At 49.7% G+C, this 22,655-nt stretch overlaps 1 protein-coding gene across 1 annotated transcript in view; it reads left to right on the top strand.

Moving 5' to 3' along the window:
* The first annotated feature begins 21,129 nt into the window (after positions 1-21,129).
* Positions 21,130-22,655, top strand: part of CCNF (cyclin F) — a 91,248-nt gene continuing 89,722 nt past the window's right edge. Inside the window, exon 1 of the mRNA XM_078771142.1 lies at positions 21,130-21,273. Coding sequence (XP_078627268.1) covers positions 21,267-21,273 — 7 coding nt within the window. The 5' untranslated portion in view covers positions 21,130-21,266. The remainder of the gene's footprint in view (positions 21,274-22,655) is intronic.

Below are 22,655 nucleotides of genomic sequence, written 5' to 3'. Positions count from 1 at the left end.
GGCCGACCGCCTCCTGGATCTCCCCGAGCTCGGTGAGACGCGCCCGTCGGTCCGAATGGACCATATGCTGTCACTGTTGGGCGACGAAGCCCCCGGTTCGCTATTCCGGGCGCTTTTCCGTCGCCAACTTCCAGCGCAGGTTCGCCTCGCGTTGGCCGGGACCGGGCTAACGGAACCCCGAGCATTGGCGGCCGAGGCGGACAAGTACTTCGCCGCTTCGGACACGCGGGCGAGCGTTGGCGTGGCCGTCACGGCCTTCGACGCTGCTGTTCCACAGCATCATCTTCTACAGCACGCTGAGTTTCAGCAGCATGCTGATACGCACCTCGTGAACGCCGCCACGCCCCGCCCACCGCCGCGGCGAAAACCGCCACCGCGGGGAAACCCGTCGACTCCACCGGCCTGGCGGAGCCAGCCGCGCTCCTCCAGCTCCACCACCTGGTGCTGGTTCCACGCCAAGTTCGGCCACGAAGCTCGGCGGTGTCATCCGCCGTGCTCCTTCAACGGGTCGGGAAACGCCCGGGCCGGTGCTCAATTGTGGCGATGAGCGCCGGCCGTTCGAGCAGCCTGCTGTTCATAACGGACACCTTCTCCGGGCGCCGTTACCTGTGCGACACGGGAGCACAGGTGAGTGTCATTCCCGCCGGCACGTCAGACAAGCACGCCGCGGGTGGGGGCCCCGCGCTGCTTGCCGCGAACGGGACGCCCATCCGTACGTACTGTTATGTGGTCCTCCCGGTAACTACCTGGTCTTGGTGACCCCCGGACCGTGGGAGGGACCCCGCCAGAAAGATATATGGTTTATACGCTTTCGTAACGCAATCAATATGAATTCCGGTCAAGAAGAAACCCCACACCAAGGATCCGGAATAATCAATAATATATTCACTGAGCAATCAACAACCATCAACAATGCACAATCAATATTACAACCATGTGAACTCATCTACACAAACTCTAAGATGGCCATCTTAATCTTATACATTCCTCACGTGAGCCCCACTCCTGACTCCCTCCGTGGTCAATGTCTCTCCTCTCCGCACACGGGCGGTTGAACGAGCCCCGGGCGGACGTGCTCTAAACGTGCCGTCTCGGACTGGGGCCGCGGCTGCAGCGCACCTCCTTGCCAAGCCACGGGGCAAACCCAGCGCGGCGTCCAACGTGCGCGAGGCCCCAAGTGCGACTCTTACGCGTCCTTGTAGATGGGCAAAAACCCAGCGCGGCTTCCGACGCGAGCGAGGCCCAACGTGCGGACCCGTACGCGTCTTTGTAGACGGGGCAAAACCCAGCGCGGCTTCCGACGCGAGCGAGGCCCAACGTGCGGACCCGTACGCGTCTTTGTAGACGGGGCAAAACCCAGCGCGGCTTCCGACGCGAGCGAGGCCCAACGTGCGGACCCGTACGCGTCTTTGTAGACGGGGCAAACTGTCCCGGACGCTTGGTTTCGTGCACGAACTCACAGTGACTGGACGTGTCCAAAGGTATTTACCGCCCAGGTAACTCCTCTCGCCAGACGTTTCGCAACGGCGCGTTTTCCGCGCAGCGTAAGGTCGATTCCACCTTCTCGTCGTCGCGGGGCGAGGAAGAAGAAGCCTTCCTTTCCCTCGTGTCTTTTCTCCTCCGTTTCCCGTCACTTCCGCTTCCGGCCACTTCCGTTTCCTGCCACTCTTTCAGAAGGGCTCCTGACCCTCCAACCACAACAACTACACAACAACTTAATATACTACACACGGAAGCAAACACCTGCATGGTAATTCACATACATTCACATAAATATGTAACACTCCCCCCCTTCAAGAAAGAAAGTTTGAACCCAGCGAAAACTTTCTTTGCCGGCCAATTTGGAGAAATAAACCAGATAACTCAACCCCCCCACATTATCAATTCCCCCCGGGCACAGTTATCACTTAAAAATAAAGCCAGTTAAGCCACTCGATAGCACTTTTCCGGGAGGCCAAGCCGAGTATTCACTACATGGATGCCTTTAGGAACGCGGAGTTCACGGTTAGTCCGTGCAGGAAAGTTCTCTACATGGGCGCCTTGAGGAACGTGGAGTTCACGGTTAGTCCGTGCAGGAAAGTTCTCTACATGGGCGCCTTTAGGAACGGCGTTCACGGTTAATTCGTGTAGGAATCTTGGCTCGGCGGCTCCGCCGCCTTCAGTGCTTCAACTTCTCGGAACGTCCCTAATAATTAGGGTGGGACCACTGGTCCCTGTAGTCCCCTGAATACCGGTCTTCTTCTCGGCCACTACTTTGCCAATTCTTCCTTCGGGAGCGGCCGTAACTCAGGGAGCCTCCATAATAATATTGACTGCGGCCACCACCAAAACTACCGCCCAGTTGTCCTCTCCTGTAGACCTCTCGACGCCTACGAAATGCCTTCCCTACTGTTATGGTCCGACCCTCCAAATCCTTGCCATTCCAATTCTTCTCTGCCTCTCTGGCGTCTTTTGTGCTGGCAAACGTGACAAAGCCGAACCCTCTTGACTGTTGCGTTTCCCAGTCTCTTACCAACCGCGCTTCCACCAGCGGCCCATATCTGTTGAAGACAGAGGTCAGAACTTCTTCCTCTGTTTTGAAGTTCAGTCCCCCTACAAATAACTTGGCACTTTTGTCACCATCCCGAGCTGGTGTGGTGTTATTTTCCCTGCTGGGCTCTTTCTCAACCCTCAGGTTACCATAAACTTGACCCCCGGCCAAATCATTCCCGAGAACCACAGATACACCCTCTACAGGAAACGTGGCTTGTAAACCGACGGTGACCGGTCCTGACACCAAATCGGACTCCAACTGGATGACCTGAAGGGGAGCACTAACACCGCCCCCGATCCCCTGTAAACGAACACTATCCCCCGTTGCCGTCTCCTCGGACCATGGCAAAATGCCTTCAAGCATTAAAGATTGATGGGCCCCTGTGTCTCTCAATATCCTAACCGGTCTCCGGTTAGTCGAGGCTCCATCCAGTGACACAAACCCCTCGGAAACAAATGGTTGGTAACCCTCTTGATGGCGATTTCTTACGCTAGCCATCGCATTCGGAGTTGTAATAGTCGGACTCCGCTCTGGGTTGTCCCTTTTCATGAGGTAACAACTGGACATCAAGTGTCCAGGTTTTTTGCAAAACGCGCAAGTAGGCCCGGAGGAAAAACTCGGGGTCTGCCTCGGGCCCCCCGAACTATAAGTTTGTCTTGGGCCCGCATCCCTCTGATTTCGAACCGGTGGGGTATCATAGTTGTCCCCATAATCATCTCGAGGCCGCCGCCATGTATGGTCGTTCTCCGCACCTGCTGTTCCCCACCTCCCCTGCGGAGATCTAGGCGAGGAGTTAGGTTCGTGGACCCCTATTCGGTGGGTTAAGGCATAATCATCTGCCATGGTGGCTGCGTCCCACAACTTTGGTACCTTCTTTTCCTGCAGGTACACTTTGATGTCCTCGTGGACACACTGCTGGAATTCCTCCACCAGGATCAAGTCCCGCAATGTCTCGAAGTCTTTCCCGACTCCTTTTGACTCACACCACCGATCAAACATGTTTTCTTTCACTCTGGCAAACTCCACATGGGTCTCACTCTCCCTCTTCCTGGCATTCCTGAATTTTTGCCTGTAAGCTTCCGGAACCAACTCATAGGCCTTGAGGATGTGCTTCTTCAGTACCTCATAATCTGCACATTGGTCCATTGGTAGCGCCGAATAAATTTCCTGAGCTTTCCCCACCAGCACACTTTGTACGAGTATGGTCCAGGCCTCCTCCGGCCAGTTTAATTGTCGAGCCACTTTCTCAAAGTGTGGGAAGAATTTCGCGACTTCCTTTTCACTGAACGGTGGAACCAGCCTCACATGTCTGCCCACATCCCAGGTTTTCTGGTGAGGTGTCGACCCCGTCAGCAAGGGTGGTGCCTCTCCCCGTTCTCTCATTAACTCCAGCTCCTTGACTTTGATTTCTTGCTGAAGCTCCATGTCACGTTCCTTTAATTCCCTTTCCGCTTTTCTCTCCTCTGCTTCGAGGTCCCTTGCAGCTCTCCTTTCCTCTGCTTGTTCCTTTTCTCTTCTTTCCTGGAGTTCTCTTTCCACTCTCCTTTCCTCTGCTTGTTTCTCTTCTCTCCTCTCCTCTGCTTTCCTTTCTTCTTCTGCTCTTTCCTTTTCTGCTTTCCTTTCTTCTTCTGCTCTTTCCTTTTCTGCTTTCCTTTCTTCTTCTGCTAACCTTTCCTGGAGTTCTCGTTCCACTCTCCTTTCCTCTGCTTGTTTCTCTTCTCTCCTCTCTTCTGCTTTCCTTTCTTCTTCTTTTAACCTTTCCTGGAGTTCTCGTTCCACTCTCCTTTCCTCTGCTTGCTTCTCTTCTCTTCTCTCTTCTGCTTTCCTTTCTTCTTCTTTGATCCGTTCCTGGCTCCGTAATTGCAACTCCAGTTTCCGGAGCTCCACGTCTTCTGGTTCTTCGGGTAGCCACTCCCAGGCTAACTCGTCCCATGTTCCTAATCCCACCATAGATTGTATCACCGTGGCCTGCAACTCTGCCTTCCTCAAATTAGTTCGGACCTCCAAGTTAAAATGTTTGGCCAATTTCAAGAGATCCGACTTTAGCAACGCTCGGAACTGTGCCTCACTCGGGGTTACCCCAAAGTTCTGTGCCACAAACGCCATGGTGCCTATCGTTAACACCTGTTAACCTTCACCCCAAGACTTTCCCCAATTTCTCAAAAAAAAATATTACCAATTAATAATTAATTAATAAATTTTAATTACCAAAAATATTATTATTTTATTATTTTATACACTTTTAGATCCCGGACGTAGACCCAATTGCGAAACCGCAAATCGTAATTTGGACGAGCCCCCAATTCTGTTACGTGGTCCTCCCGGTAACTACCTGGTCTTGGTGACCCCCGGACCGTGGGAGGGACCCCGCCAGAAAGATATATGGTTTATACGCTTTCGTAACGCAATCAATATGAATTCCGGTCAAGAAGAAACCCCACACCAAGGATCCGGAATAATCAATAATATATTCACTGAGCAATCAACAACCATCAACAATGCACAATCAATATTACAACCATGTGAACTCATCTACACAAACTCTAAGATGGCCATCTTAATCTTATACATTCCTCACGTGAGCCCCACTCCTGACTCCCTCCGTGGTCAATGTCTCTCCTCTCCGCACACGGGCGGTTGAACGAGCCCCGGGCGGACGTGCTCTAAACGTGCCGTCTCGGACTGGGGCCGCGGCTGCAGCGCACCTCCTTGCCAAGCCACGGGGCAAACCCAGCGCGGCGTCCAACGTGCGCGAGGCCCCAAGTGCGACTCTTACGCGTCCTTGTAGATGGGCAAAAACCCAGCGCGGCTTCCGACGCGAGCGAGGCCCAACGTGCGGACCCGTACGCGTCTTTGTAGACGGGGCAAAACCCAGCGCGGCTTCCGACGCGAGCGAGGCCCAACGTGCGGACCCGTACGCGTCTTTGTAGACGGGGCAAAACCCAGCGCGGCTTCCGACGCGAGCGAGGCCCAACGTGCGGACCCGTACGCGTCTTTGTAGACGGGGCAAACTGTCCCGGACGCTTGGTTTCGTGCACGAACTCACAGTGACTGGACGTGTCCAAAGGTATTTACCGCCCAGGTAACTCCTCTCGCCAGACGTTTCGCAACGGCGCGTTTTCCGCGCAGCGTAAGGTCGATTCCACCTTCTCGTCGTCGCGGGGCGAGGAAGAAGAAGCCTTCCTTTCCCTCGTGTCTTTTCTCCTCCGTTTCCCGTCACTTCCGCTTCCGGCCACTTCCGTTTCCTGCCACTCTTTCAGAAGGGCTCCTGACCCTCCAACCACAACAACTACACAACAACTTAATATACTACACACGGAAGCAAACACCTGCATGGTAATTCACATACATTCACATAAATATGTAACAGTACGGAAAACGCTGCCTCTCTCTGCGGTTTGGAGGGCAGGTTTTCCGATGGACGTTCGTCACCGCCGACGTGCCCATGGCACTGCTTGGCGCGGACTTCCTGTGCGCTAATGGGCTCCTGGTCGACGTCAAGCGCAGACGGCTTGTCCAGGCCGAGACGTTCAGCTCGCTCGCATGTGCGTTGCCCAGCTCAACGAGCGGCTTGCCAAGCGGCTTGCCGAACGATTCGGTTCCGGCCACGTTGGTCTGTACGCTTCCGGCAGCGGACGCATTCACCCGCCTCCTCGCCGGCTTCCCGGCCCTCACGCGGCCCACCTTCTCGGCGGGGGCCGTCAAGCACGGGGTGGCCCATCACATCCCCACCGTCGGGCCACCGGTCTACGCCCGGGCACGCCGCCTCGAGCCGACGAAGCTGGCGGTGGCAAAAGCGGAGTTCGCTACCCTGGAGCGACTCGGCATCGTTCGGCGCTCAGAGAGCGCTTGGGCGTCGCCGCTGCACATCGTGCCGAAGCCCGGCGGGGGATGGCGACCGTGCGGGGACTATCGCCGTCTCAATGACGCCACGACTCCCGACCGCTACCCCGTCCCCCACATTCAGGACTTTTCCGCCCGTTTGGCGGGCAGGTCCTTCTTCTCGAAGGTGGACCTCATACGCGGCTACCATCAGGTCCCCGTCAGGCCGGAGGACGTCCCGAAGACGGCGGTCATCACGCCATTCGGACTCTTCGAGTTCCTGCGCATGCCCTTCGGTCTGAAGAATGCGGCTCAGGCGTTCCAGCGACTGATGGACAGCGTCCTGCGCGACTTGGATTTTGTCTACGTCTACCTGGACGATATCCTCGTCGCCAGCGCGTCCCGCGAAGAGCACCTACGCCACCTCCGCACGCTCTTCGAACGCCTGGGCCAGCATGGCCTGATTGTGAACCCCGCAAAGTGCCGGTTCGGCGCCGCCACAATCGATTTTCTGGGGCACCGTGTCACCAGGCACGGAGCCGTCCCCCTGCCGGCCAAGGTGGAGGCGGTGAAGGGGTTTCCGCGCCCCCGCACGATCAGAGGGCTGCAGGAGTTCCTGGGCATGGTGAACTTTTACCATCGGTTCCTGCCCCGTATCGCCCAGCTCCTGCGCCCCCTGCACGAAGCTCTCCGAGGTAAGCCGGGCAAAGGCGACGTTACCTGGACCGAGCAGATGGACACGGCGTTCACGGGCGCGAAGCTCGCCTTGGCTAACGCCACCATGCTCGCACACCCGGCGCCCGATGCACCGATCGCCCTCACCACCGATGCCTCGGACTACGCGGTGGGCGCGGTGCACGAGCAATGGGTGCGTGGAGCTTGGCAACCGCTGGCGTTCTTTAGCCGGCAGCTTCGCCCGCCCGAACGCCGTTACAGTACCTTCGACCGCGAGTTGCTCGGACTTCACTTGGCGGTCAGGCACTTCCGCCATCTGCTCGAGGGCCGGGCATTCACTGCCTTCGTCGACCACAAGCCGCTGATCTTCGCGATGGGCAAGGTCACCGAGCCGTGGTCGGCCCGGCAGCAGCGTCACCTCTCGGCCGTGTCCGAGTACACGACGGACATCCAGCACGTCGCGGGGAAGGACAACCCGGTGGCGGATTGCCTTTCCCGGGCCGTCGCCCACGCAGTCCACCTCGGCATCGACTATGCCCGGATGGCAGCGGACCAGGCCGCTGACCCCGACGTCCAGGCCTTGCGGACCGCCGTCACGGGCCTCCGCGTCACCGAGGTTCCGTTCGACGGCGCGGGCGCGGCCCTCTTGTGCGACGTCTCCCTCGGGCGTCCTCGCCCCATTGTGCCCGCGGGCTGGCAGCGCCAGGTGTTTGACGCCATCCACGGCCTGTCCCACCCGGGCGCGAGGGCCTCCCAAAGGCTGATCGCCGACAAGTTCGTCTGGCATGGCCTCCGGAAGGCCGTCCGCGGCTGGGCCAGGACATGCCTCGCGTGCCAGCGCGCCAAGGTGCACCGGCACACCCAGGCCCCGTTGGCCCCGTTCACGGTGCCGGAACGCCGGTTTGACCACGTCCACGTGGACCTGGTGGGACCTCTGCCCCCCTCGCGGGGTTTCACCCACGTCCTCACCATGGTGGACCGCACCACCCGGTGGCCGGAGGCCGTGCCCTTGGCGTCGACAACGGCGGCCGATGTCGCGCAGGCTTTCATCGCCACCTGGGTCGCCCGGTTCGGCGCCCCCTCAGACATCTCATCCGACCGCGGCCCCCAGTTCACCTCGGAGCTTTGGGGGGCGGTTGCGCAGGGGCTCGGGGTCCGGCTGCACTGAACCACGGCCTACCACCCCCAGGCTAACGGCCTGTGTGAGCGATTTCACCGCTCATTGAAGGCCGCGCTCCGGGCCACCCTCCGCGACGGCGGCTGGGTCGACAGGCTCCCCTGGGTCCTGCTGGGCCTCCGGACGGCGCCCAAGGAGGACCTGCGCGCATCCGCGGCGGAGTTGGTCTTCGGGCAACCGCTGCGGGTGCCGGGCGAGTTCCTCCCCGACTCCACGGCACCATGGTCCGCGGCACAGCAGCGCTCCGCTCTGCAAGAGACCGCCCAGAGGTTCGCCCCGGTGCCAACGGCATGCCACGGGCACCCACCGACGCACGTCGCCCCGGAGCTTCGCACGGCGGAGTACGTCTTCGTCCGCCACGATGCCCATCGGACACCACTGCGGCCCCCGTACGACGGGCCTTTCCGCGTGCTGGAGACCGGGGCGAAGCACTTCACCCTGGACATCGGCGGTACTCCTGACCGCGTTTCGGTAGACCGCCTCAAGCCGGCCCACCTCGATGTGGACCATCCACCGCCAGTGGCCCGACCCCCACGTCGGGGCCGCCCTCCTGCGGGCGGACCCCCGGCACCGCCCAGCCCCGCCGCCACGCCGCCCCCCGGTCCTGCACCCATCCCAGGGGCAGCCAGGGGCATCCCACCTGGCATCCCTGCACCCCGGACGCCGCCGATCGCCAGGGGGCGCTTCGGCCGGGTCATTCGTCTGCCCCGCAAACTGGCCCTCCAGGTGCGCGGGAATTCTGGGGGGGCGCGTGTGGCGGACACAAAAGCCCACTGGCGTGGTGACATCATTCCACGCACCAAGTGGGCGGTGGCCACGCCCGAGGGGTAGGCGTGGCCTCATGATATACCCCGGGCGACCAGCCAGGAGGAGTACGGTGTTACAGTGTAGTCTTACAATAAAGACGTTTATATGTTACCGCTTGTCCGCTTCCTCCTTGCTCACAAGCAGCGCGCGTAACGCCGCGCTTTAATATCACCTTTATCTATCAATATTGTTGAAATGAAGATCAAATAGCTGTATGTTGAAATATGTTGAAAAAGTCAAAACTTTACATGGGGTGTACTTACTTTTTCACGTGACTGTATATATATATATATATATATATATGTATATGATATACAAGAAGTAGGTGCACTTACCTCTGGGCTGTATTCGTATAACTTGGATCTAATCTCGACTCAGTTATACTGCAGAGTGATGTATAAGTTATAAGGCATCAATGTGTGCGACATTCTCAGAAAAACATCAAGCTGATGGACTTGTCTGCATGCATTGGTTGTGGGTGGACATTAAAAACCTTTTATGAAGAGGAGGTTGGTTATCACCAGCACCTTGAACAAGTTACAAATGCCTGCTCCTAAGGTGCAGTGCTTGCTTATCGGGGTAACGAATTTTAACTTGTTGATGTCCTACTAAAAATATGACATTGATAAGAAATGGGAATCTTACTTTTGAAAAGCTCTTGAATAGGAAATAGACCTGGAAAGTAATAAAAGTTGAAGGTCCAGACGAAGAGATATGTCAATAAGTTGAATGAGCTATTAGAAGATTAAAGAAAAGACAGGCAGCGGGTCCAACTCGATTCATCGTCGATATGATGGAGGTGGCTTGAACTGTAGGAATCAAGAAGTGAATGATGAAGTTGTTTCGAAAGGTCTTGAAAGAAGGACTAATGCCTGAAGATTGGGCAAATAGCACAATTGTGCCATTGTTCAAGATGAATGGAGACCCTTTATTATGTTCATCTTACAGAGAAGGTAAACACATTGAACATGCAATGAAAGTTTTTGAAAAAGATTAAGAACAGTGGTAAATATAGATAACAACCAGGTTGGTTTATGACAGGAAGATCAACAACAGAGGCGATTTATATTCTGAGGCAATGCCAAGAGAAGTATGTATTTGGCAAAGAAAAGGAAACTATCATGTTTTTGTTGACCCGGAGAAAGCAGATGATCAAGTACGTAGAGCATTTGTTGAATGGGCTCTCAGAAGGTAGCTCGGGCTTAAACAAAATGGTTAAAGTAGTCATGGGAATGGATAAAAAACATGAACAACTTTGGTAAAGACCAAATGGGATGCATTCGAATGCTTGAAGTAAAGGTAGAGTTACAGCAGGGATGAGTTTTAAGTCTTCTACTGTTTGGAATTATGATGGAAGAATTGCCGAAGAATGAAAGGTTGTGATTCCCAGGCGAGTTCGCAGATGCTGGTGACTTTAGTATTGAATGTTGAAAGTGAAAAAGAAGCAAAAAAAGATGTCAAAAATGGAAGAGAAGAAGCACAAAAGAGAAGAATGGTGTATGCGTCAACAATAATAAAACGAATGTTATGGTGAGTGGTGAAGGAGAAAGGAAAGAAAGTGGACAATGTCCTTGTTCATTACGCAGAAAGAGAGTTGGATGGAATTTGATTCAATGTCGGCAGTGTTACAGATAATGGCACAAGAGGTACAGTGGCATCACCGGAAATCTGGTAACAAAATGTGGAATTTTCATTTATAAAGTATGTGAGGATCAATCATTTCAAGAAAAAAGATGAAAAACAAAAATAAATGCTCTTGAGATGAGAATTTAATTTTAAAAGGGTCAAATGTTTCTGATACCTCGGAGACGTGATACAGGCATCAGTAGGAGCAGAACGAGATGTTAGATCAATAATAGTCAGCTTGGAATAAGTGGAGACAACTAGATGGTATCATGAAACAGAGAAACATTCCATTATCTGTAAAAGTTAAAGTTTATAAGATGTATGTATGTTTATTAAAATTTATAGGAATGTTTATTATTGGTGGCAATAATAACAATTGTATTAAGATGTTGGGCCATCAGCTGAAGCTCCAGAAGTCCTAGAGAATGAGTTATTGAGTACTATTCTTTGACGGTTTTTGATTGCTGACAATGTGCCTGACCTGCTAAAAGTTTGACTTCGAAATCCTTGCAATAATTTTGTGATGGACAGGGAAAGTTGGTCATGTAGGGAAAAACATGCTCATTTTAGAGCTAAGTATCATGCTCATGCCTTCATAACATCTTCCTTGGGAATTTGCCAGGAATGAGATATGGTAAGCTTCTAGACATCTAAGGGAACTCTCCCTATGCGAGATTTAGCGAGTCCAGGGTTTGCCACGTGATACGTGAGCGGAACGCGAATTTCACCAAATTGACCTACTTATCGGTATGCAGGACCAACTTCATGGCCCCATAACATCGTGTTGGAAGCACCACCAGCATTGTGTGTTGCACGACTGTCAGGTATTTATGAGAACTTTGTGTAAGCAGAAGCTCACAATGCTAGGATTCATATTTGAAGGGGCAGTTTACAATACTTATCGGTGTGCAGGACCAACAGGCAGACTTCCTTCCAGGGCTTCCACAAACGCCAATCAGATGGTCAAATCTCCCAAGGTCCTCCATCTAACACTATTTACCTGGGGGAGAAATGGCCAACCTAACTGGGGGTCGCGCCCTTGGTTCATACTCACCTTATCCTATCCAATCAGAGGCAGCCGTGCGAACTGCCGAGTACGGATTGGCTAATGTTGTCCAGCTAATTGGTTGGGAAAGAATATCTCTGCTATCACCACTGCACCTTAGCCGAGTTGATAGGAAAAGAGACGAAACGGGCAGGTTGCTAACAACTGTTTACCAAAATTACAAAGTATTTACAAGCAAAGATAAAAAACCACATATTTACAATGGTCAAAAATAAAGCAATTACAATGGGTGCCACATTCCAGTACGCTTTGACGATTCCCCTAGATTCACCCAAATCATGGTTCCAGTACCAACTTCATGCTCTCATAAAATTGTCCTGGGTGAGTGCTCATGACCAACTTCATGCACCCATAATATCGTGGATGCACTTGTTGGATCAAAACTTCGTTTTCAGAGTCCACAATATATTACATTCCACGTGCATGAACAGTCAAATACAGTGAATAACATATGGTGATGAATATAGACGATTCTATATTCGTCTATGAATACGATTAATATAGAAATCAGGTGAGCAATGCGTACACATTTCAGAGGATCAAGAGCAAAATATATACAATGAAAACTGCAGATGACAAGGAAATTAACATCCTAAAGAACTTAATGACAACATGGAGGGGAAACTACAACTTGACATCATACAGAAAGGCTTCCACATGCGAGTAACTGGAAAGTCACTCAGTACCATGGTAGTCCTCCTCTGCCTCCTATAAATCCAAGTCGTCCATGAGCAGGTGCTCTTGAGGAGTCTCCAGACAGTTCTTACAATCCTTGCATCCGCATTATCTCCCTTGCTGAGCCTGGTGGTGGCTTAACAGTTAAGGTGGCTGGCTCTGATTCTGGTTGTTAGGGTTCTGTGCTTGAGATGTTAGGGTCCTGTCATTCCATTCCATTGAATTAACACCAGGTGGTCTTCCATCCTTCCGAGGTCGGCAAAAAGAGTACCAGGTGACTGGTAATAGATAGCATTGCATCAACTGCATAGCCGTGCCCCCAGAAAATGATGCAACCAGCAGCCACAATCTGTACAAGAACCAGCATCACTTCTGATTCCCCGGACTTTCTTCCTCTGTGTCTCTCTGCCCTGCTGTTGGTGTTTTCTCCATTTCTTCTGTTCTTTTTGCTCTGTCCATGTTTTTGTTCTGTGTTCTAGCTCTTCCAAGAGCCTCGACCTTGTATGCCAAACCCACCCCAAAAAACGAGCACCTAAAGTCCTAAAGCAACATATTGCACAAGGAAAAGACCAATGCACTCACCAGCTGTAAGTGTCTACGCATGGACTAGAGGATCCTTCATTGTTTTGTGGGACTCCCATACATAGCGTGCTGCCTTTTTGCAGATAATGCAAACTGCTGGCATCTGTTGTTCCACTGATCGAAGCGATGACCCTGAGTGGAGGTTTTCTTTTTGACAGGCTCAGCAGAGAAATCAAACGTGGATCCATCACTCAGCCTTGATGTGGATGCATTTTGTGTCTGTTTAAGCGTCTGAATTCCCCCATGTTCAATATCTTTTTTTTGTTCTTTCTTTTTAGTATACATAGTTGTGGCTCGTAGAAGAGCTAGGATTTGGGTGGGGTTAACGAGGGTGGGAAAGATTATGGTTTAGAATTGGGGAAGATCTGAGATGTTGTGAATAGCTGTTTTGAAGACCTGAATGACATTGAGATTGAAGAGGATGTGAAAGTTGATTCCACAGGTGGGGGAAAAAAAGAGGAACGAATGAGTTAAGGTGAGTAGTGATGCTGGATTTACGTAGTTTCACCAGAAGGGGGTTGATGGTGGACAATGTGAGCCCTGCAGAAACCCTGGTGTGACCAAGAGCAGAGGGAAACGAGAAAGGAGGCAAGATGAGAAAGAGAGACCGACCTGTTTGCAATGGTGAAGCATAGACTCAGCTTCAGCGTGGGAGATACCAATGATCTTGAAGGCCTTGGTTTCCATGGCGTTAGGCTGAGCAAGGAGTGAGGCAGGGGAGCCAGCCCAGATGGGAGAGCCAGCCCAGATGGGAGAGCCAGCCCAGAGGGGGGAGCCAGCCCAGAGGGGGGAGCCAGCCCAGAGGGGGGAGCCAGCCCAGAGGGGGGAGCCAGCCCAGAGGGGGGAGCCATCAAGAGCTGTGTAATCATCGCTGCTAATTGATACAAAACTGGTTGTGTCGACCCACTGCCTGGCGGCGTTAGTTCAATGGGTGGCACGTTTTTCGGGGGCTGAGGGTAGGGGGTCGTGATAGGGGTTGTCCTCCATTTCTATGAATGCTTCCTCTGTGCTCCCTACGTGTTCTTCCTCCTCCATAATACCTTCCTGGACCGTGGGCTCCTCTACCTCGTTCAAATCCATCTGGCCTTACCGGTTTGACTCAACCAAGCTGCACAACTTAAGAGGTTTCATCTAAAATTTCTTTCCTACCATGCTCCTTTTCAATTTCACTGTGTCTTAATTGCACCCCAGGTCCAAATCTTACTCCAGACATCAAATTGTTACGATGTCTGGAGAGTCCAAAAATTCCACTGCCAGACACCAATTTTGTTATGGATTTGGGGTTTACCACGAGCGGATTTCTCGGGCTCCTCACTACTATGGGGCCTGAGGCCACCAGTCACAGATAACTTTGTGACCCAGTAGGTTGCTAATCAACCACAAACGCTAATCAGATGGCCAAATCTCCCAAGGTCCTCCATCTAACACTATTTACCTGGGGGAGACATGGCCAACCTAACTGGGGGTCGCGCCCTTGGTTCATACTCACCTTATCCTATCTAATCAGAGGCAGCTGAGTGAATTGCCGAGTACGGACTGGCTAATGTTGTGCAGCTAATTGGTTGGGAAAGAATATCCCTGCTATTATCACTGCACCTTAGCCAAGTTGATAGGAAAAGAGATGAAATGGGCAGGTTGGTAACAACTGTTTACCAAAATAAAGTATTTACAAGCAATGATAAAAAACAACGCATTTACAATGGTCAAAAATAAAGCAATTACAAGCACAAATATAATTTACAAGCACAAGTCACAATCAAAGAAACCACCCAATGAATCGCCAAAAGCTTAATCCCACTTACCGCTTCATCATCTCCAGTCTTGATTATCTACACATCAAACATGAGCCCAGCAAAATCACACTCCAAGGAAAGGTAGGTAGGAAGAAAAGAAAAGGGGGAGAACAAATGCAGGGCTAAAGGCCGACCCTTGCCTTTCTTGGGCACCATCAACGGACGTGCAAGTTGACGAAAGGCGCTTGTGTTCTGCCTTTATACTCGCTTTAGCAGGGCAGAGTCTGGCCCCACACAGAGTGTTCGGATTGGTGTGCCTACCACTATTACACTGCAGACGCTCCACCCCGCTCCCCTGTCAATCACTCGTGCCTCGCGCTAGGGATCTTCTTCACCGAGCGCCCTGCTTCTTGTGTTTCCCACCAAGGCGAGTTAAAGCTAAGAGGATGTGGCTGTTTTAATGTGTGGTGTTCGTTTTTAATGAATGTGATGTTTGTGTTTAATAAATGTGTTGGGATGGAGGGAAAATATTTGTTATGAGGGGAATTAAGGACTAAGCATGTACTGTACGTGTTTAAGGATCGACAATGTCTCTAATATGTCTAGAGATGTAAATAAACCGAATTGTAGCTGTGTCCAATTGCGTCTGGAAAGAGGAGAAGCCAAATTAAATACTCTTTCTGGGTGGGGGAGGTGGAGAGAGGTGTAGGTGGAAGAGGATAATGTCGGGAGGAAGAAGACCTCTGTAGCCTTCGCATATCCATATCTCCTGTTTCCCATTGTGCAAAATGGAGGTCTATCTCCAACAGGGAGGGCAATACCAATGAGAACCTTTAGAGGCTTCCAAGTCGAGACTTTTTTGAGCAGGTCAGAACAAAAGGCAGCTTAAGACTTCTGTGAGGCGACAGCTGCTGCCAAGATGGCATGCCACCTTGGTAAGGCTTTTTCTTTGACAATAAGAACCCCCTTAATTATCTTCAAAAATGGGTCTTTAAATTTACCCAAATACCCAGTTTCCATTTAGGCACTCTCTTAAAGTTCCCTTCGTATGCACGGAAAGTGTTGGACCACTACGTTTCCTGGCTTTAAAGTTATGGAAGACACACTGACGCAAGGCTCTTATTTGTTGTTAAAGATGATTAGCCCCGTTGGACCCAGTCCGAAACAGGGGCTTATGGATTGGGTCGTCCGTCCATCCGTTTGTTCCTTCATCCGCAACTCTATCTCGGACATGTATGGACCGATTTGGTTCATACATAGCATAAAGACAATATATGATACACATGGTATTCAAATGCACATCATTTTGTTTCACGATGCGATCAAAGATGGTCGATTGGCAGCCATTTTAGTTGTATAAAAAACACGATGTTGAACACGTCCTCAAACATTTTTTGGATTGCATTTACCGGTCTTGTTCAAATTTGGCACACAGATAATGAATGATAGCTTACATATGCAAGTCATTTTTTTCGAGATTAGATCCAAGATGTCCGACTGGCGGCCATTTTGTTATTTGAACGTGTCCCCAACTATTTCTCAAACATGCATGGTCCGATTTTGTTCAAACTTGGCACAAGCACATCACATGGTGGCATACACTTGCACCTCACTTTATTTTGCGATCTGATCAAACATGGCCGACTGGTATACTGGCGGCCATTTTAGTTGTAAAAAAACCTGGTAGCCCTATTGAACATGTCCTCAGCCATTTGTCTGACATGCATTTACTGATCTTGTTCAAACTTGGCACACAGATATTGAATGATAGCTTATATATGCAAATCATTTTCTTTTGAGATGATATCCAAGATGGCCGATTGGCGGCCATTTTGTTACTTAAACGTGTCCTCAACAATTTCTCGACATACATCGACCGATTTTGTTCAAACTTGGCACAAAGACAATACATGAGAGTATACATATGCAGAAGATTTTGTTTTGTAATACGACCAAAGATGGCCGACTGACGGCCTTTATCTCCGTGCAGCAAAATTACTCAAACCATGGGGGGTGTATGACATTTTACATTTTTTTTCACCTTGATTTTTTTTTTTCATAGAGCTGTGAATTTCAAATGATGGAGGGGAAGGTGTGGAGGAGAATGAAGGTGTGGAGGTTGAAAGAGGTGACAGTAAGGGAGGCATTAAAAGAGGCTGAGGAGGGTAGAGGATGATGTGGTTGAGCTTGAACGTGGTTGGATGTCAATGAAAGATAGTCTGTTGAGAGCCGTTGGTGAGGTATGTGGACGGACAAAAGGACCACCGAGGCACTCGGAAACATGGTGGTGGGATGATGAAGTTGGAAAGAGGATTGATGAGAAGAGGAAGAAGTTCAAGGCGTGGCAGAAGGCGAAAGGTACGGGAGCAGAAAAAGCAGAGCATGAAAGTTATAAGGCAGCCAAGAAGGCTGCAAAGAAAGAGGTAGCAAAGGCGCAGGAGGCATGGAGGAAAATGTTCGGAGAACGCTTGGATTCGGAAGAGGGTCAGAGAGTGGGATTCAGAATTGCAAAGCAGATAGCGAAAGAGAGGTGTGACGTGATGGGGGTGAGTTGCTTGAAGGATGAAGTGGGACAAATCGTTGTGGACCCAGATGGAATTAAAGGAAGATGGAAAAGATATATGGAAATGCTGTTGAATACAGAGAATGAATGGGATGGCAACATAGAGAGTAACCCAGTTTTAGGACCGGCAGAGAAGATAACTGAGAAGGAAGTTGAGGAAGCGATAAAAGCAATGAAGAGTAGAAAAGCGGGAGGGCCGACGGGAGTTGTGGGAGATATGTTGAAGGCAGCAGGAAGTTGAGGTTTGAAGAGAATGGCAGAGATCTGTAATCTGGTGGTGAAAGAAGGTCGCATTCCAGTCGATTGGGAACTGAGTACCCTCGTCCCACGAAACAAGGGGAAAGGTGACCCTCTGGAGTGTGGCTCACACCGAGTGATAAAGTTATTGGAGCATGGAATTAAGGTATTGGAAAGGGTGTTGGAGAGGAGGATAAGGAAGAAGGTGAAGATCGACGAAATGCAGTTTGGATTTATGCCAGGAAGAGGAACCACAGACGTGCGCTTTATTGTGAGGCAGTTGCAGGAGAAGTACATGGAGAAGAGGAAGAAGTTGTTTCTTGGGTTTGTTGATCTGGAGAAAGCATTCGATAGGGTTCCACGCGAAGTATTGACATGGGCATTGAGGAAGTTAGAAGTGGAGGAATGGTTGATCAGAGTTGTGATGGCAATATACAAAAGAGCGCGCACAGCTGTAAGGACGAAGGACGGGAACAGTGGTGAGTTTGAGGTGAAGGTGGGAGTGCATCAGGGGTCGGTACTAAGTCCACTACTATTTGTAGCTGTGATGGAGGTGCTGGCTCAGAATGTAAAGGAGGGTTTACCGTGGGAGTTGTTGTATGCAGATGATCTGGTGTTGACTGCGGAAAGTATGGATGGACTGAAGGAAAAGATGAACAAGTGGAAGGAATGTATGGAGACAAAAGGTCTGAAGGTGAATATAGGAAAGACGAAGGTGATGGCAAGTGGTAAAGCATGTGGTGAGGTGGAAAGAACTGGGAAGTGGCCATGTGCTGTGTGCAGGAAGGGTGTCGGAGTGAACTCCATTCAATGTACAATGTGCGCTGAGTGGGTTCATCAAAAATGTAGTGGTCTGAGAGGGTCATTAACCAGTGTGGCAGCTACATTCAAATGTAAGGTGTGCACAGAGGGAGCTGCAGATGGAGGAAATGTTGACTTGGATCTTGGAGACGGCGTGAAGCTGGAACGTGTGAAAACATTTTGCTACCTCGGAGACATGCTGAATGGAGAAGGTGGATCAGACTCGGCAACCGTTGCTCGAGTGAGATGTGCATGGAAGAAGTTTCGGGAACTGAGTGGCGTGCTGATGAGGAGGGGAGTGTCGTTGAAGCTGAAGGGAAAGGTGTATGCTGCATGTGTGAGAAGTTATGATTTATGGGAGCGAGACATGGGTCATGAATGTAGAGCAGCAACGAAGGCTGGGAAGGGTGGAAATGCAAATGGTTCGGTGGATGTGCGGAGTATCGTTGAGAGAGAGGAAGGCAAATGATGAATTACGAAAGATGATGGGAATAGAGCCTGTGATTGATGCTGTGAGGAGGAACAGGTTGAGATGGTTTGGTCATGTGTTGAGGAAGGATGGAAGTGACTGGTTGAGAAGTGATGGAAATGAATGTAGAAGGAAGTAGAGGACGGGGAAGACCGAGAAAGACTTGGCTAAAGATGGTCGAAGACGAAATGCGGGCAAGGGGGTTAACAAGGGGAGATGCAGAAAATAGGGCAAAATGGAGAAGATTGTCATGGGGACCGCAAGGCTAACCCCCGCTCTCGCAGGGAAAATGGCCTTAAAATGCATGTTGTTGTTGTTTGTTGTTGTGAATTTCAAATGATATTTGCAAAAGCAACTTGCATGTCAAGTTAGGAGAATAACCAACAAAAAGAAAAAAATGTTTCAATAATTTTTATCTCGTTGCAAATCTGCGACCGCTGCACGCAAAGGGTTAAAAAAAAACCCTTTCAACTCCCCACCAACCCGTATTTCGTCGCCTCCAAGTTACTGTTTATGGTTTTATACTACTAGTACCCGACTGCAAAGCCGCAATGAGCGGGCGAAGCCAAAGCCTCTTGCCACTATTTTACCCATCACTGTGGCATCAGTAGGTTAGGTAGTTGGTAGTAGGGTGTAGTAGGTACCGTACCTGGTTCAAAATGACACCATTTGCATTCTGGATGAGGTTAAAGTTTATAAAATTTACTTCTTGATTAATTCGGTGAATTTCGTCTCAATTTCGGATATTTCTGGCCGTGAAAAACTATCCCCTACGGCCGCGAGATTTCTAAAAAATAATTCGTCAATTTTAGAATATTTGACGCCGTTTTCAGCCTCCGAAACGCGGGAATAAGCTTTAAAAAAATATTTTTTCAAATGCTCGAATATCATTGGTTCCGGTAATTGGTGACGATTTTCGTTGAAGATAACAAGGGCCCGTGTGGGCCCGGGGAACGAGGTTGGTCTTAAAGTATTTTAATTACAAATTAGAGGGGCATAAGATTGTGAATCAAAAAAAGACGGGTGAAACAAACTCCTATTGAACTTTGTTCAATTTGTTATGCATACTTCCGCATCCGCAAGATGGCGGCCTCCATTGAGCGATTTGGTGCGTCAAAGCTTCGAAATTTCCAAGGGATCCAGCAAAATCTGGCTTTTCAACATAATACGTACGCGTTCATTCACAACATCAGCTTCGCCGGCTATAATTTGTGCCATGTGCAATTTATGTGTTCACTGTGACTGCAAATTTGGTTTAATACAACTCCCTTATGTCATCATCATTTCCAAGCTTTGATTTACAATTGCCAGTGGATGTAATATTTACCTTTCCACATGGACCATAAATGAATGAAACTAGAACGGCACTCAGTAGAGAGCGTACACACCTCCGTCTGGTTGGCCATATCACTCAATGGTGAAGAATCACTTAAAAAATTCTACTAGCTGGATCCGGATCAGGATCTCCACCAAAATTCAATCGATTCTTCCTTGTCACAGACACAACCTGTCCAACAAGTTTCGTCCAAATCCATCGATAAGTTTTTGAAATATCCTGTTATATGTTGGTTTTAGCCCTGCCACTCAATGTTGAAGAATCACTTAAAAAATTTAATAATTCTCATATCCGAATCCATATTTAGATCTTCACCAAAATCAAATCTATTTGTCCTTTTCAGACACCCAAGCGATCCACCAAGTTTCGTCCAAATCCGTCCACAACATTTTGAGATAGCCTGCTATGTATCGTTTTTGGCCCTACCTCCCAATTGTGAAGAATCACTTAAAAAATTCTAGTAGCCGAATCCGGATCTTCACCAAAATCTAATCTTTTCGTCCTTGTCACATATGCTACATCTCTGCCAAATTTCGTCTGAATCCTTCCACAACTTTTTGAAATATTTTGTTTACAAACGGACAGACAGGGGTGAAAACATAACCGCCATCCACCTTTGGTGACGGAGGTAATGAATGACTTGCATCCTTGTTTTATTACAGAATTGTGCAAAAGGTTATTGACTTATTGGTGAACTTTCCATGTTTTGTGGACCGTGTGTTATGTAATATGTATTAGCTCCAGCCATACTTCAGCATTTCAGCTCAAATATAGGCCAGAAAACCAAACTCCAACCAAACAATTCAAACTTCAATCTTGGCCCAACCCTCCAAATTGCTTCAGCCAGTGATGGTGAGGTAACTTTTGAATGGCTCTTAGTGGCGATATCATTGGCCGTGAAGCCCAGTGGCGGCGCCCAATCGGGACGTGGCAGTTTTGGGGGGTGGGGCTACGGCTGCATGAACGGACCAATGAGCGAGTGTATCGGAGGAAATTTCTTCCTTCATTCATTGGAGGATACGGATTTGCGCGAGCGGGTACAATCAGCGCTACCTCACGTACATCTATCTCAGCGTTCGGTGTCTTTCTTCATATTTTACGTCATTGTTGCCAACTTGAAGACGGTTCTACTAAATCCTTCCCTTTCGTTCATTTACAAACCCGATGGAAGGTGGGTGAACACTTTGTCGAAATATGTACATACCCATCTTCAAAATATCTTGCTGTCTTTATTTTTACTTTTCATTATTATACTTCTAGTTCTACTCAAAACCCCCTTTACCACAACCCGCTTCTTTTACCCACAACCCGCTTCTTTTACCCACAACCCGCTTCTTTTACCCACAACCCGCCTTTACCCACAACCCGCTTCTTTTACCCACAACCCGCCTTTACCCACAACCCGCCACAACCCGCTTCTTTTACCCACAACCCGCTTCTTTTACCCACAACCTACTTCTTTTACCCACAACCTACTTCTTTTACCCACAACCCGCTTCTTTTACCCACAACCCGCTTATTTTACCCACAACCCGCTTCTTTTACCCACAACCCGCTTCTTTTACCCACAACCCGCTTCTTTTACCCACAACCTACTTCTTTTACCCACAACCCGCTTCTTTTACCCACAACCTACTTCTTTTACCCACAACCTACTTCTTTTACCCACAACCCGCTTCTTTCACCCACAACCTACTTCTTTTACCCACAACCTACTTCTTTTACCCACAACCTACTTCTTTTACCCACAACCTACTTCTTTTACCCACAACCTACTTCTTTTACCCACAACCTACTTCTTTTACCCACAACCTACTTCTTTTACCCACAACCCGCTTCTTTCACCCACAACCTACTTCTTTTACCCACAACCCGCTTCTTTCACCCACAACCTACTTCTTTTACCCACAACCTACTTCTTTTACCCACAACCTACTTCTTTTACCCACAACCCGCTTCTTTTATCCACAACCTACTTCTTTTACCCACAACCCGCTTCTTTTAACCACAACCCGCTTCTTTTACCCACAACCTACTTCTTTTACCCACAACCCGCTTCTTTTACCCACAACCTACTTCTTTTACCCACAACCTACTTCTTTTACCCACAACCCGCTTCTTTCACCCACAACCTACTTCTTTTACCCACAACCTACTTCTTTTACCCACAACCTACTTCTTTTACCCACAACCTACTTCTTTTACCCACAACCTACTTCTTTTACCCACAACCTACTTCTTTTACCCACAACCTACTTCTTTTACCCACAACCTACTTCTTTTACCCACAACCTACTTCTTTTACCCACAACCCGCTTCTTTTACCCACAACCTACTTCTTTTACCCACAACCCGCTTCTTTCACCCACAACCTACTTCTTTTACCCACAACCTACTTCTTTTACCCACAACCTACTTCTTTTACCCACAACCCGCTTCTTTTATCCACAACCCGCTTCTTTTACCCACAACCTACTTCTTTTACCCACAACCCGCTTCTTTCACCCACAACCTACTTCTTTTACCCACAACCTACTTCTTTTACCCACAACC

Source organism: Myxine glutinosa, chromosome 1 (genome assembly GCF_964187855.1).
Source record: "Myxine glutinosa chromosome 1, kmMyxGlut1.1, whole genome shotgun sequence".
NCBI classification, from domain to species: Eukaryota; Metazoa; Chordata; class Myxini; order Myxiniformes; family Myxinidae; genus Myxine; species Myxine glutinosa.
Note: the sequence above shows the minus strand (reverse complement) of the source record. Positions and strands in the feature narration are given on the sequence as shown.